The 17,232-nt window shown below is 33.8% G+C and overlaps 1 protein-coding gene across 17 annotated transcripts in view; it reads left to right on the top strand.

Annotated features, from left to right (window-relative positions):
* Dnc (phosphodiesterase dunce) overlaps positions 1-17,232 on the top strand; it is a 264,924-nt gene that overhangs the window by 185,625 nt on the left and 62,067 nt on the right. For 15 of the 17 annotated variants that reach the window (XM_070297096.1, XM_070297085.1, XM_070297090.1 and 12 more), the window contains one exon: positions 16,411-16,599. In XM_070297096.1, the coding sequence (XP_070153197.1) occupies positions 16,411-16,599 (189 nt within the window). Of the gene's footprint in view, positions 1-5,754; positions 6,096-9,102; positions 10,127-16,410; positions 16,600-17,232 lie in introns of those variants that run through there. The other 2 variants (XM_070297088.1, XM_070297087.1) reach the window with 2 other exon arrangements.

The following is a 17,232-nucleotide window of genomic DNA, read 5'->3' on the forward strand; positions in this document are numbered from 1 at the left end:
TCTTCTCTTTCTTTTTCCCCGCAATCAAGACGAGATTATTTCTAATCATCTAAGATCTAAAAATATAGTCTATCGATAAATATTTTATACAATTCATATGTGTTCGTGACAGATAAATATAAACACGTGGTCAAATGTGACGTACAATATAATTTTATTACAGTAAAACTGGCGTTTTGCGTTATAATACGCAGGATTTATATAAAAGAAAAAAATTTGCATATTAAAAACGTTATTGCACAGATTTGTGTGAAACGGAGAGTCATTACATTTGCATACTCCCGATCGCACTCGTAATATTTTCCGGATTATTGTTCCGGGAGCATCTGTCCGGTGGAAAAAAAAAAACCGGATTTTGAACGCCGAGCTCTGTATCTACACATACGTGATCATTTGTATAATATTGCATTTACGCCATCATAAACGGCGCCATTGCAAGTACATCGATTGTCTTTTTTACAACGGCTCTCGTACTCGGATATCGTATCTGCGACGAGTTCTTGACACAAATCTGGCGACCCTGAAGGGTACGTGTAGGTGATAAATACCCTTAACAACCGCACAACACGCTACCTCTTTCGCGATCGATACTTTTAAATAGGGTCCAAACTTTCGAAATGGGAAGAATTCGATTTCGCTCGGGTGTAAAAATCGCACGTAGAGATGGCCATTTATATTGTACATATATGTTCTGCGTAAAAATTTTATTTTTTCCCCTTTTTTCTCAATTAAAGGGTGAAATCCTTTTTTTCTCTTGCGGTGATTCAAGCGACATGTATAGGTTGATTTGACGGTTCAATTTCATTGCCGTGTGACGTGATGATGCGCTTACACACGCGAATAAAATACACATGAAAAAACGGCGCCCGCGGAAAACGATCGACGTGCAATGGCTTAATACGGGTTTGATGCTCGTTAACGAACACCTACACGCGATTTCGCGAGACTTCCCGCAAATGGCGCGCTTGGTTTAAATCGCGCATTTAGTAGAAAATCTCCCGTCGTTACGTAGGATTCAGACGAGAACGAGTCAGCCTCGCATGTCGAATGAGGATACATCAGACATTTTTTTTTTTTTTTCCAAGCACTCTCGAACAAAATCGATACACGTCCAACCCTCGGCAAATCGACTCTTATCCCTCCGGCTTTTCTTGCAGCTTCCTGACGTTTTATCGGCGCTCTCGCTAAATCCCAATTGCCCCTCAAATTAATAAAACACTCGCTATTTGCTTCTCTATCGCGAAGTCGTGACAAAAAAAGCTCCGTTCTTCTTATCCGGATGTTATTTATTGATAGAGTTTTTTATTGGTGGATACATGTTCGTTTACACACATGTTTCTATTTATTCCTTTAAAGTGTCGCATTTCCAAAAGTTTTTTTTCCGAGAAATCTTTGAAGCTTTAACTTGCGTGAAAAATAGCAGAAGGTTATAGAATAAAAGAATGCATAATTAGATGAAGATAAGTATATATGTATAATGTGAAATTTTTTTTTTTTTTTTTTTTTTTTTGGCATATGCTTTCGGAACAGTTCAATGTTATCTCGAAAAATTTGAATTCAAATTGATGCCGACGCGATGTGAACTTTGGATAAAACTCTTTTTTTTATTTTCTCATGTTTTCATCTCATACGCCGAAGACCTTTTCCCGATCTTACCGCGGTAAAACTGGAAAAAGGAATGCGGATTTCTTCGACGAATCTGTCTTTTTCCAGAGCTCCTTTTCCAGAGCGATTATTCCATGCGAGCGATTTATTTCTGCTTGAGTCATTCGGCAGAAGTTTATTTGTCGTGATAAAATTTACTTATTGTTAATAAAATTAAGCTCTTACGCTTATTATTATGGCGGAAAATATAACTAGATTTTGTGATATTTTCGAAAATAATAAAAAAATTATAAAGTTTTTAGATTTTTATGAGAGATATGATTTTTCTGCTAAAAAATGCTTTTCTATAAAGTGTGAAATATAATTATAAATTAGAATTAAAAAAAAGATATTTATATATTACAAAAAGTTTAAATATATTAAATTATATCATAAAAGTCAATAGACGTATATAAACAGTTATGTTACTCTAATTGATTTAATTTACTGAAAGCTGCGTAATCATTTAATCGTTCCATCTATATTTTTCATTATAAATATTTCTGCTCGTTAACGCTTAAATAGCATATTACAAGTAAATACATTTTTGTAAATAATAATTAAGTATAATTTATTCACAAGTTTGTTTACGTTAGCGTTCTCGCAGAATTACATGTTATTAGTTGCATTAAAATATTGTATTTGATATGTATAATATGTATAATTTTCTTATGTGAAAGAGTTTTATATTACCGCAAAATTAAAGACATGTGAAATAGGCGCGAAAATAATATGAATTTATTTTCTACGATTAATGCAAAATTAAAACGGAATCACAGATATCGCTCGCGCGAATACAGTTTGAACTCAATTTTAAGCTCTTATCGTCTTGTCTTCTTTTCAAAGACTCGGTTACGGAAAATCGAGCAAGCACGTTGCATGTTTTGTTTGCCGGTCTTTCATCGTCCGTCATTCATCGATACATCTCCCTACGTCTCCCTTGAAAGCGATTTTTTCTCCCTAATCGTATATCATCTCGAAATCGGTGCATGCCAATTCGAGATTTCCATGTAAACGATACGACCGTCGCCATCGACTGGTTCGAATTAATATAATCGTGAAATTGCGTCTTATTTCCGCGTGATAATTTACGTAATAACGACTTTAATCAGCCATGAATTAATCGGAAGAGAAAAGTATTGTATTTACGAGATGTCGCATATGAATTTTCAAACATTCGCAATAAAAATCGATTATTTTACTTTGAAAAAAAAAAAACCGAAAAGGAAAGAAAAAAACGAAATAGCGGAATATATGTAAAAAAAATTATATTGTAGATTGATAATTAAAAAGTGCTCTTGCACATTTGCAGTGTAAATTTTTGTTAAAAATTTGAAAAACGGTTGAAAATTTGTATTCATGGTATCTGTACACACGTGTTGTATCTCGCATGACAAACATCTGAATGGTTTGAAAGCTTTGCAAACAAACAAACAAAAAAAAAAAAAACGCGCCGGTTACAGTTTGCGTTACGACAATTAAGTTTTATAATATTTTAGGTATGTGTATACAGAGTATACTAATAATATTTTTAGCAAAATGTAGCGCATATATATCACAATTAATCTTTCATACAAATCAACACTAAACGCATCGGCGGTGTCTATATGAAACATGAAATTTGCAATAAAATTGTTCGATTATAATTGTATCATGTTAAATCTGTTTTCTGCTAGTGTCAGTAGCTGTTATATATGTATATATATATATTTTTTTTTCTTTTTGGTTGCATTTCTCTTGCACGTCTTTATCGCCACGATATTTCGTTATGACCGATAAAAGTCTCGCGTCCGCCTTCATAAATACCTGGTAAACTAGGACTATAAAAGTTCATATTAAATTAAACAACGTGGCGTTAATAAAACTACAAAGTTGCGGCGCGGTTTACACACTCTGACGAGATAATATATACGCAGAGTTTATAAGATAAGTGTAAAAGTTACAGCTGCGCAGCTGCAATTTATAACGTCGTAACGTCTCTTTCGCTTGTATACACGCCGATCGTTATTTCGGTAGCTGTGCGTATCCGTTAAGAATTCAGCACGGTCATCGATTTCTTTTTTCACGATCTCCGAAAATACAATAACCTCGTATTAAATGATCGGACGATATCAGACGCATTCGATTTAATTACCTAATGGCTTCTCTTACTAACATATTTAGCACATTTTATCTAATTGCCGTAATATACACAGAAGCTAATGGCTTTCTCACGAACATATTTGACTGAATATTTTATGATTATAAATAACTGATTATAATTCGAGCAAAGATAAACGTCAATCGTTTATTCATATATCAAAAAAAAAAAAAAAATGTTCGACTTTGATTAAACGATGCAAAGTATTAACTTGTTTGTATCGAACTATTAGAATATGAAAGACAATTTGATGAACAAACGGATTGTAGTGTTAATTGCATATTATTGCAATTTATTTTTTACTATTTTTTCAATTAGGCATTCTTATATACGTGAGTTTGATAAATTGCTACTTCAGTTTTTCTCGTACCATCGAAGCGTATAATTCGATTTTCCGTATAATGATATTGTTATCAGCTCGTTATTATGTCGCATTTATATTACGAATACGAGCTTTACATCTTGCCATTATATTATGCAATATTATTTTACGGTTAATTAGAAATAATCATATTTCGCGAAGCGCAATTAGAGTCGACGCGTCGATTTTCCTTGTCATCAGCGTCACTCGACTTTCTATTCCTCGTTCTCCAATCGGGTTGATTTTTCAATTTGCGTCAATGAAATATATAAATCGAGGTTATCATCAATTTCGATTTATTAAATTTTTACGGCGCTTCTTCTCGCTCATGATTGCACGGTATCTTATCAAACAATAATACGCTATTGGTATAGTATCGCAATATCATATTACAGTAAAAATAATTAAACGATTGATAGTTATATTACAATGTTGAAGATATTTATAAAGAAATATTGTTCTTGTAAGGTTTAATGTACAAAACGCTCTTTTATATAAGAAATTTTTAAGTATACGATATAGCTCCATCTGATAGCCTCCATTCAATCCCAAATCGCGCGAATATGAACGAGAGTTAATTGTATTACTCCTTTGTCCAATCCTTGATAATCCCTCTATTCTTCATCGACAACAGTCGACATCAACGCTTTATTCACTCGAAATAATGCGGTCGCAAATGAGATTTTATATTATTCTGTCTGTCATTTTCTCTCTATTATATTTCTTATTATGAAGTATATAGAAAGTGAAGAATCTATATATGCTGTTATTCCCCGCACTTACAAATTAAAGTTTGATTTTTTATAATCAATTTACGATAATTACTTGTACATTTCTTGTACAAAGAAATTTACGCGTCGAGTGTCTTTCATATCATTGAGAGAGAGAGAGAGAGAGAGAGAGGGAGAGGAAGGTTAATTAAATAAGCGCGAGACTATATGCGCATCTGGTTTCTGTCATTTTTTATGGAACCATTTATCCGCTTTGATATTTATGCAATATTTGCAATACTTCTCTCTTTCTCTCTCTCTCTCTGTCTCTTTTATATCGTGTTTTTTTTTTTATAAAATACATTTATGTAATTCATGGGCGCGAAGCCATTCTTAATTCTGTTCTTATAAAATTTACAGCAATAAAACACAAATGTATAACGCTGATGTGAGATTAATAAAAGCTCTGCGGTTAATAAAAAAATAGATTCAACGGAATTTTGATTGGAAGATTAGCTGCGAAAATATTTAAATTTGAATGAAAAAGAAAATAGTGAGAAACGCAATATTTTTCGTTCGTTATGCGGGCTACGTTCGATCAAATTTTCGCTAAGATAATATTTACTTTAATCTGTTTGAGGAATTTGGAAAAAAGATGAGAGAGAGAGAAAAAAATATAAGAATCTAAATTTTGTAGAGATAGGGATTAGGAAGATAGCTTCTATCCTTCTTTAGATAATCGACGGAGGAATATATATATACGCAAAACACACACACACACACACACACATACACAACCGACCGATTTTGTCCATCGAAAATGATGGCAGACTTTGTATAGCATGATGCGCGCAGCTATACTGAATATAAGCAACAGACGCCGGCATGACAAGAGTCAGTTTGCGTCCGGCACGCGACCAACGAGGTCGGTCGCTCTTCGCGAAGTAAAATTAATTCGAAGTATATCGACGTTTCTTCGGCGGCTTTGAGACATGTTGTAGCCGTATCAGGATGATGAAAAATGTCGTTTCCGTACGAATCGGCGCTCGTTTAATCCGCCGTTGATCGGGAGCGTAAAACGTTCACGATTCGCGCGTATAAACTTTGACACTTCGCAAGCATGTGACGTGTGAGCGGTGCTCTAATATCGGCGTATTAAGGTTTAAACGCTTAACAACTTAATGACAAACTATTATCGAATATGTGACTCGGTTTCTTGCACGAGATCTTGAATCGTATCGTAAGTGCGGAGTAACGAATCCAGTAATGCATCTTGATTGAGTGCGAATGATTGGAGCAGGATTTCGCGTTACGAGTGCGTGTGCGTCAAAGTTGCATTATTAAAAGAAATATTTTAAGCATATTTTATAACAATTGTTATGCAAGAAAGTATGTACTATACAAGGGAATAATGTATCTTCCGAGAATAGTAACCACGAGAGTAATTTAATATTATGGTATTTAAAGGCAAAGGAGTAAAATTCAGTTCTCTTATGTGAAAAGTAACGTTGGAAAAACGTATTGGAAGAATAATGAAAAGAATATGTCGGTGAGACAAAACGTGAGAAAGTAACAGATGTATGGGAAAGAGAAGATATTTTTTTTTTTTTTTTTTATTGTCGAAAGCAATCCGTGACGCTTCCATCCTGTGTGTATCGACTTCGTCGGTTTCCCGTATCTATTCACGCATTTACCGTAACCGGATGGCGATTTATATTTAACTAAAAATATTGAATTACATGTGCATCGTATGCGGAAAGGAAAATCGGAATTGATAGAACCTATATTTAAAACAATAATGATAAATGATGAGCATACGCGACCGCTCATCACGGTGTTGATTTTGATAAATCGATTTTATATCGTAATAATCAATTTCATTGATTGATATCCATCTTTAATTGATATCCATGCTGGGCTTGATTACCATTGAATTTGAAACTTTATTGAATTTGGCGTCGCGAGATCTGTAATAAACTTATCTAGACGATACGTGTAATTGAGCTCGATAAATAAGTTACAGTCTCTCGATATGGAGCGAAAATATTGTAGAGAATTATAAGGGGTAGCTTAACTTGTGTTATGAACGGAAAGAACTGCTGACTTGGTACATCTTTCGGATCACACTTTCTTTATTAGTTTCGAAGAGATAAATTTTTTTTTAATTCTATCTTCTTTGATTTATAAAAATCTTTATTGTATCTCTTTCAATTGTTACATCTTGGAAGATAAATTATAATGATAACATGTCGAAATTATTATTAGACATTGACAGCTATTAATAAGATTAAATATTACATTAATAAAAGAATGCAATGTGAACGAATCGAAGCGATGATTTTGAAAATTGTCGTTTTATATGCATGAATTGTATTTATATATAAATTCAAGATTCGTAACGCTCTTTTAACGCTTGCAATTTTTAATACACAAAGATATTTCGTATCTTTCGTTTGCATTATTTATCCGTCAAAGGAGCGATTAATTTCTCTCGCGACCTTTCTAGCATCATTACATATTTATTTTAGATAGGGCGTATCTTTTTATTCTTACACACAATGCATCGAATATTTTCTTCGGCGTGCTATTGTTTCTTTTTGTCCTTTTCAATTTTCATTTATTTTTTTATTCGATGTACACCAATTTTATATTGTACGAATATAAACTTTCGTGTTACAATAATTAGCGTGTCGTATTAACAGCTAAAGTTTTTATTCGTTAAAAAATCTATCTAACAGCTCTATTCTTATATAATGATTTTAGATATAGTTTAAAAATGTGCAGAAGGAGAAAAAGAGAAAGAGAGAGAGAGAGAGAGAGAATCTATTATACAAAATATTTTTGATATAAAATGGTGTATATATAAAATTCGATATAAAATATATTTTTATCTTTTAAGAGGACACGATGAAAAGCAATAATAAATCCATTAGTGAAAAAGTTCTCGACATCATTCGTATCTCAAAGTCAATACATTTCTCTTTTCCTCTCTCCTTTTTTTCTTTTTTTTTTCTTTTTTTTTCTCTTCTAAGTAAACTTTATGTTGTTCGAGAGGCAATTAAAGTGAATCAGAATATCTAATTAATAATATCCTGTTAATCATATCGGAGATAAAAGATCGAAATAAAATATAAGACGACTAGAGATAATTGAATTGTCTCGTGTTATCCGGTTGTATCTATTTCTTATCTATCTCTTGAGTAAAGTGATGAATAAAGTTTATCGTAATATTAAACAAAGAGAAATGATTGGAAGATACAAACTTACGTAAATCTTTTTACGATAAATGTCATAATTATGTTCCCGGGCTTTTAAGAAAAACCAATTTATAATCCGATACTAATACAGTTTTTGTTGGACTATTAACAATAAGAGAAATCGACCTCGTCAGCGAGGACTTCGGTTACAAGTTACTCCAAGGGAATTAATCATCCGGCAAGATGCGAGAGAGAGAGAGAGAGAGAGAGAGAACCCAGGCCATAACAAACTGTCGTCTACCTCAAAGATAACGTCGCGTATTCTTGTTACGGGAACTTTACAGATTCCATTAAGACTTGAACGCGCGTCTTGCCCGATGTTCCCGCATCGCTTCATGAATGATGCATTCCCATCTTGACATTGCATCCGTTTCCCGCTCTCTGTTTACCCGACGAGGATATCGCGGGCAATATCGGTGACTCGTTTGCTCACGACTTCTCGGAGCTTTCTCGGCAAAGAGTATGGGAATCAATTTTTCGAATGGCCGCTGGTATTGCCGCGTCTTCGCAACTTCTCCCGGAAGATCGCTGTAGACATTTCAAATTGGTTAGAAAATGCAAGACGCGCTCGAAAGTCGCTTCGCGACTTGAACGAGGGTTGTATAGTAATAATACTCGGATATTGATATCTCTGAAATATCGCAAATTACTCGTAATTAGCGCAATCCTTGCTGTAAAAGAGTAAATCCAACATGTGAAATTGAAATTGTATTATTTATTGTATTTTAATGATTATTTTATTTATAATATTATTTTATTTTTATTATTTATTTTATTTTATTAATTATTAAATATTTTATTTATTATATACATTTATCTATTTTATTTTATAAATATTATTTTATTTATTTTATCGTGTTATGTTAATAATTATTATTTATAATATATATTATTAGAATATTATTTACAATATTTTGATGTACTGTTTTTATAATATTTATAAAATATTTTGTTTGTTTGTAGTATTATTATTTATAAATTTGCGCGTTAATTTTTATTCTTTAAAAAGAAATTCCTCACCTAACTAATAAATTGAAAGCCTGATTCGGATGAAAATTAGTTCCTAGCAGAACGCTTATACGTACATTGAGTAAATAATGGCCGACACTTTTACAAAACTCAAATGTGAACTTGAAACACTAAATCATCGAGTTATATGAAATACTGGAATTCTTTTGGCACATTGCTTTATAGCACGAAGATAATACTACTTGTTCATAAAATTGTGATACGTGCTACGTTTCTCTTCGCGCGACGTAATATGAACGTATTATTTTTTTACTCGATGTAATGGTCTTCCACAAACAATAAGTCATAAAGATTGAATCTTCTGACAAAGAACGCATTTCGTGTGCTCTTTACCGAGAACTCATGTGTGTTTTTATGATAATATAATACAAACCATTACAGACATATCTTTGGAAGAATTTCTAGAAGACATTTATGTATAAATTGATCTCTCGATTAAGAAAAGAAACTGTAATAGCGAGCATTCAGGAAAGTTTTAATGAAAGGGGCAGAATTACTTTTATCGTAAATATCGCGTAAACAACTTTATTCATCAATCGATCAATAATATCATTTACTCGATTCTGCTATCCAACTGCTGCTACAACAGCAGCAGTAGTCAATTGAAATGATTAACAATCCAGCAACATTAGAATCTGTAAAAGTCGATTGTGTTATGCAACCTCGATGTATACGCACTTCACGCAAATCGTCGAAGTTAAATAACGATCGGAGGAAGTCTATTCCGGATTCAGTTATGACGAGGGAGAACGGAAACTTATAAATACTAGTGGAGGTTGGATGGGGGGAAGAAGCCACGGACGTTTCTCAAAATGGACGAGTACGCCCTCGTTCTACCTCACGAAGTCGCGCCCAGACTCGCGCGAAGGGATTCGGGAACCATGAGGGTAACTCTTCCATTGACCTCGTTCAGGAGGCACAGCGGATGCGTCTCTACGCTTTCACGAGCGAAGCCGCATCCGAAATTAGTCTACGTCGCAGTCCCGTAAGTTTTTCGCAATTTCTTATCGTATGCCGAAAAAAATATACTCTCATCTTGAGAATATTTTACTTATCTTTATAATATGTTCTCCTCTAAAATAAATGCCAAAAGGATTCTCTTAATTTAATAGAGGAATCCTCTAAAGAATATTAGATATTCTTAGTGTATAAGAATGTATACTAAATGGGATCTTTTTTTTTACTATTATATTATTTAATGTTTGGGATCATTAACCACGATAACAAAAAACAGTTTTACAAATGGACATTTGTTATCAGTTATCGCAAATTAAGGGGTCTTCCTAGTTTGACACTCTGAAAATAAGGCGATTGGGGACTTTTTCTTCTTTTTTTTTTTTTTTTTAAGTATAAAACATTAATTCTAAATTTTGCACGTTTATTAAATAACATTTCAAGTATATCCTGATTTTTTTCAAACAAAAATGTTTGTTTGTTTCGGAGTTATAATAGTCCGACCAGGATGTCTAAAAAAAAAAAAATTGTTGTTCGTGGCAAACATGATTCCAACCGTTATAATTGTCTGAGATAAAAAAGAAAACCGAGGGCATTCTTAATCTGTATGAGTGTGGCTTTCGCGTAAATCAGAATAAAAAAAAATATTGAAAAATAAAAAATAGCGTCTAAAAAAGAATTTCTTTTTATTTTATACAAAAAAAATTGGTTAGTTTTGTAAATCGCAAAATTCGAATTTTGCAAATATTGTTTTAATTCTAGTTCACGATAGCCACATTCATACAGATTAAGAATCTTTTTGATTTCTTTATTTCGAATGATTTCGAGCCGTTATAGGCTGGAATCATGTTCGTTACGAAAAATAATTTTCTTTCTAGACACCCTGATTGGACTACCATAACTACGAAACAAACTAATATTTTTGTTTGAAAAAAATTCAGGATATATTCGAAATATTATTTAATAAACGTGCAAAGTTTAGAATTAATATGTTTTATACATTTCTTTAAAAAAATTCCCCAAAAAATTGTCTTATTTTCAGAGCGTCAAACTAGAAAGAAAGAAGACACCTTGAGAATATATTCTTAATTTAAAAAGATATTCCAAAAAAACTACAAGATATTCCTAAAAAAGGAAATATTCTTTTCCATTAAGAAGATCTATTAAGAGGATTTATAAAGTATACGTTTCGAGAATACAATTTTTCCGGTGTAATAGTTAATTCGCTCCGTGTAAAGAATACCGAGACCCGAATTTTTCATAAACAGACATATTATTCTAAAAATACTTGTATTGGTATACCATGTCGAAGATGTTTTACACGTTAAAGCGTTTAGTTTAATGTGAAAGGAAAGATGCATTAGGAAATGAGCGCGGGATAATTGACAGCGGCTGATAATCCAGCAATCACGGTTATACGCGGATGCCATAAAAGCAGACATTACCTCAATGCAATTACCTTAATGCATTCATGCGATAGGACGAATACTGCCATTTACCAGGTATCGTAAAACGGCTTTTCAATATGCGTTTGCGTATATATATACATATTTATTATCGAGAACTATTTATATACGCAAACTATCAAGTGGCTAAATAACTCTTTCTCATTCTGATAGAAAGTTTATTCTGCTAATGTAATTATTCTATATCCTTTGCACGCATCTTCTTACGAAACGCAGACAATTTTCGTTAATTTATGTCTCTCGATATTACTTACCGGCTAATGAAAAATATACGGCATCATTAACCGCGATGGGAAATTCATCGTTTATTTGCTACTTTTCAACCGTGAAAGACAACGGGAAATGAACTCGCATTCCGTAATCGATAATCAGACCGTCAACTATCACGGACATCGCGGGTGATTAAAAGAAGAAGCGAGCACGTGTGTATATGTATGTATTGGGTGATTGCATAAGTTCGTGCCCGATTTAAATATAAACTTCAATAGATTTTATTTTAGAGATAACACTTTTATTAATCAATTATATAGTCTCCATTCTTTTCTACAATGGTTTGCCAACCATCTATAAGCTTGTCGATTCCATTTTTGAAGAAAGAACTTGGTTTTTCTTGAAAAAAGTTTGTAAGGTGGTTTTCGACAGCTTCCTCGGAATTGAGATTCTTGCCATTTAAACTATTCTGCAAAGACGGGAACAGATAAAAATCTAAAGGCGCAATATCTGGAGAATATGGCGGGTGCTGCAGAATTTCCCATTGCGACTCCTGCAGTTTTCCTGCAGCTTATTCCTTTCAGTCAGGAGATGCGGCACCCACGTATCAAGCTTGGAAATGTATCCAAGCTTTTTTAAATGACGAAAAGCGATTGAATTATCGATGTTCAGCCTCTCAGCAATATCCTCAGTTGTAATCCTTGGGTTTCTTTCCACTAAGGCATGCACAATGTCATCATCAATGCCAGAAGGCCGTCCAGAGCGGGGTTGATCCTCCATGTTGAAATCACCATTTCGAAATCTGCCAAACTACTTTTTCACTGTTCGGAGAGCAGGAGCGCGGTCCAAATAAACGCTTTGAATATTTTTTTGTGCAATCCCAACACTCACGCCTTTCCGAAATTCATATAGCATTACATGCCGCAAATGCACCTTTTCGTTCTCCATTTTTAATGATTTCTCTTATGCACAAATGGACTTATCTGAACAATATCTGACGCTAAATTGACATAAGACAACGTCATCTATTCGGTGTAAGCAACAATTACCACACGAAAACAATAGAACTCCGCCATGCAGTAACTTAATGCCATCTATGAAAATCGGGCACGAACTTATGCAATCATCCAATATATAATTGTATGGAATGCGCCTTATATGAACGATGCACTTGTGCATGTAACGCATAATTCGCGGTATGCGGCATCAATTAGGAATTTCGGTAAGCAATCGATAATACTAATATTATGGTCGTTAAATTGCACATCGAGATATATGATTAATCATTAGTCGATCATACGATCAATTAATGTGCGTGTAACGAGACGTAATCGACACAAACTGTTAAAACGTCGCTCCGTTAATCGCACCGAACAGTTCGATTCAACTATGTAATTCCATTGCGTTGAGTCTTAGCTTTAATCCCCAGGTATCTGCTAACTTATCGGAGAATTTAATTAATTTTAATCATATCGATAATAATAAATTGGGTTTATAATCACACAGTCTGTATTTCGGTCAATCAATTATGATAATCTTTATGATGAGAAATTTAAAATATATTCACCGAGATTTAATAAATATTCACTTTTTATGCGTTCGGAGATGAATGATATAGCTCGCTGAACTGGCGGATTGGTTCATGTATATGACATCTATCAAATGCGTGCGAATTCGTCAATCGATGGACGCGGTTGCACAGAATGCTTGCTTGGAAACACCATCGCCGATAAATGACGATTGATTTTGCATAGGAATAAATAATTTTTCCAGCAGCAAATTTTTTTTTTTTTTTTTTTTTTTTTTGCAAACCCCAAACTGGCCAAAAATTGATTGCGCCATAATGTCAGTGACATTTTGCAAATTGAAGCAATAAATTATTTAGATCCTTTTAAGGGCCCTTATTGCATTACGTCAAACGTTCACGTGCAATCGTTAAAATTTGCTATAACATTACATTTTCAAGCTCACTCTAACAATGGATATATATATATATATATATATATATATATATATAAGAAACATAGTTTAGTGAAACACTACGTGTCGGAGATTTTTTTTCGAGCAAATAGGCGCGGCCTAGAAATCGCGGAAGCGACTATTAATGACATTTATATTGTCAGCTGCAACAAATATTAGCCTAGCTAGGCTTGGTCCTATCACGTTATACAAACAAAACACGCCTCGTCCCGCTGTCGCGTGCCTCCAGGCATAGAGAAATATCTTCGTCCGCTTTCGTAAATCGTGTGCGAGCAGTTGTTTCGCGACTACGCTCTTCTTTATCAATTGCATTTATAATCAGCTTGCGCGAGCCACAATCGCGGCCGCTATCATCAACAATGTCGGGCTATTATTCACTGAATGGCAAGGTTATCGAGATTAATCATGGTTTACATAATACGACGTAATATTGTTATCATGGGACGGGAAAATATCGTAGATATATAGATACGCTCGCAATATTCTCTCATAAAGTAAACGAGGAAAAAGAATTTGATTAAGTGAGGGACGCATTATTCCAGGCGAACTACCGTGACCATGGTATAACTACTTACTTCCGACATTACAGACTCTATAAAAATATGTAATTTTTTTCCAACAATGGAAAAGAATGCAACAGCTCACGTCAAAGCCGATTTTATTTTCGGTTAAGCTGTGCTCGTTTCAAGAGCTTGAACGAGTCAACGCTTCTTTCTTCTCGAGAAAAATTTAATTTACGTCCGCAAATATTTAACAAAGACGCATGTCACTTTCTTATATATACACTTTAAATTATCAAAAATTATATTTTATAATCTATACAGAAATGTACAATGATTGTGCGATTTAATAAGGATTAAATTCTGTCGAAAATGATATCAAAGTTAGTTCGCGTGCATGTGAGATAAATAAAAATTATAATAAATAAAGCAAAATAAATTTTTATAATTTTTGCCCCAGTTACCACTGATGATTCTCCCGAGTCTTAATTAGATATATTTATGACGTAACGTGAGCTAAAAATTGATATAATCCAACGTCTCTTGGCATCGTAAGAAGACGCTTTCGCATCGTTAGTGTAATGAGGAGGATTTTGCCGCGCATTTTGCGCTTTATCTAATCAAGATTAGCCCTGTCGACAAAATTTTCTTCCATCTGCAACGTGTTGATTATACACGATACCTGCGATATTCCACATAACAAAATTCTTCCCCGATTAGAATTTTAAATCTTAAATACATAATAAAAAAAAAATTATGTTTATATTAATGTAAAATTAATTTATTTTATAATTAATTTTATAAAAATAATTATATACATATGGGAAAGAGTGTGATTCCATTATTTAAGATGTAGTATTAGTTTCTTTCGAGCTATTTTATATACGATTAAAGAGTCTCAGATATATCGAGTGTTTCCACGGAACAAAGATACAATATACCATAAACATACGCGAGATCGTTTCCAGGAATGTTAAAAAATAGTACACTCGTTTCACGCTGCTTTTTATCGTGAAATGAGACATCGCGTGCGCATATATCTCAGATATTTATTTTTGTAAAAGCGTTATTCCACTTATGTTTCTCAACTTCTAATGCATCTATTTTGGTTCTCGTCCGTGTCTGTATAGTTGAAGACCTCGAATAGTCGCTTTCATCGAGCATCCCGACAAAAGTTGGACATGACGAAGTTAATCTCGGTCATTCGCGATGAGAAACGCATTCGTAAATCAATAATACATTTGATTGAAAAATTAAAAAAAAAAAAAAAACTCGAGAGGCAAGATGTGAATTGAAATAATAAAAAGTCTCGCGCGGTTATCGTGTTTCACCAGTCTACAAAAAATACACCTTCTCGCGCAGATATCGGAAAGGCATTTCAGAAAGAAAGCTAATTAATTTTATTTCTTACTTTATGTACTGCCAAGGACACGTGACACGTTTATAGACTGTAAAAATTCATCACGCAAGTTATCCATATGTTTCAATGGGCGCTTCATTCATCGTGCTCGAAATATCGAGGCTGTATTATATTATGGCCATATTCTTCGACCTACGCGATTATGAAGCAAATAATACATTTTGCGTTTCCACGCGATGATCTAGCGCATTATATGACATGGTGCAATTTATTAAACCCGTCTTATCGCATCAAAGCAGTTCCGGTGCACGAAAAGTCATTAAAGTTCATATGGACCTCTTATATTAATTTTGTCAATTGTTAGAATTGTTGTTCTCTTTCGATGTTAAATCGAGAAAAGTCTATTTATATTTCATATATTATATATATTATATTTATAATAAATTATATATTATATTTATTATAAATATTTATATACTTATAATTATAATAAATATTTATATATTTATAATTATCATAAATATTTACGTATTCATAATTATTACTAAATTATTAAATATTACTATTAAATTATTTCTCATTATTTATATGTATATTATATTTATTCCATGACATAAATATAGGATTTTTAATTAGGATCATAGTACGATATGTACCTATTTGAGTGAAATTTCTACGCGGGAGATCACCCGGGAAGAAAATTTTTTGCGCGCTGCAAGTACATCGTACGCGCGAGTTTTTCAAGGTGAAAAATTTACGGTTCGCTTCTTTAATGAGGGTATTAAATTTCTCGTTACAGTTTCGACGTGGAGAATGGCGCCTCGACATTGGACGGCGGCGCCGGCGGTGGTGGAGGCGCCTCGCCGAGCGCGGGGCTCGTTCTTCAGACACTACCCCAGAGGAGGGAGAGCTTCCTTTATCGAAGCGACAGCGACTTCGAGATGTCGCCGAAATCGATGTCTCGAAACAGCTCCATCGCCAGCGAGAGGTGAGCAGCCCTATTATTCAATCCCTCGCGCGCGATACGGCGTTATAAATCGATTATCGCTAAATCGATCGGGCTTTTAAGTTAGTAACGCGAGGATAGCGCGTATCGAAGGCTACTTCGACGTTTCGTTCGGGATAGAAAATTCGTATTCCCTTTTTAACCGCGTTGAAGAGGATTTATTACGGTGAATATCGAGTCTGGGAAGGAGAGAGAGAGATAGTCGAAAGTCACACATGATTTATGACGATGCGCTTTACGATCCGGTTATTTATTTATTACACGTGTGATCTTAACGACATTTATAATATCGTACTTGAATGCGCGTTTATAAGCGGACGCATTAATCAAGTTTTATGATTTATATTTTTCTTTTACCACTCTGATCTCGTAGCGAAAAATTTCATTCGCGAACTGTTGGACGATTAACTGTATACTTTGCTATAAGCCGTAATATAATAAACGATACTTGCTTGAGAATTATTCTACTAAACGCGTTGCTGGATAATTTAAATCCTTGTGAACGATACGACAAAATTTTTTAAGCTCAGAATTTAATTTAAAATTCTGTCTCGTTGAAAATAGGAGATTTTGAACGTCGAAGCAGCGTTCACACGATTGTGAATACATGGCAAG

This window comes from Polyergus mexicanus, unplaced genomic scaffold, assembly GCF_030449975.1.
Source record: "Polyergus mexicanus isolate NDT 795.1 unplaced genomic scaffold, iyPolMexi1.0 SCAF_6, whole genome shotgun sequence".
Lineage (NCBI taxonomy): Eukaryota > Metazoa > Arthropoda > Insecta > Hymenoptera > Formicidae > Polyergus > Polyergus mexicanus.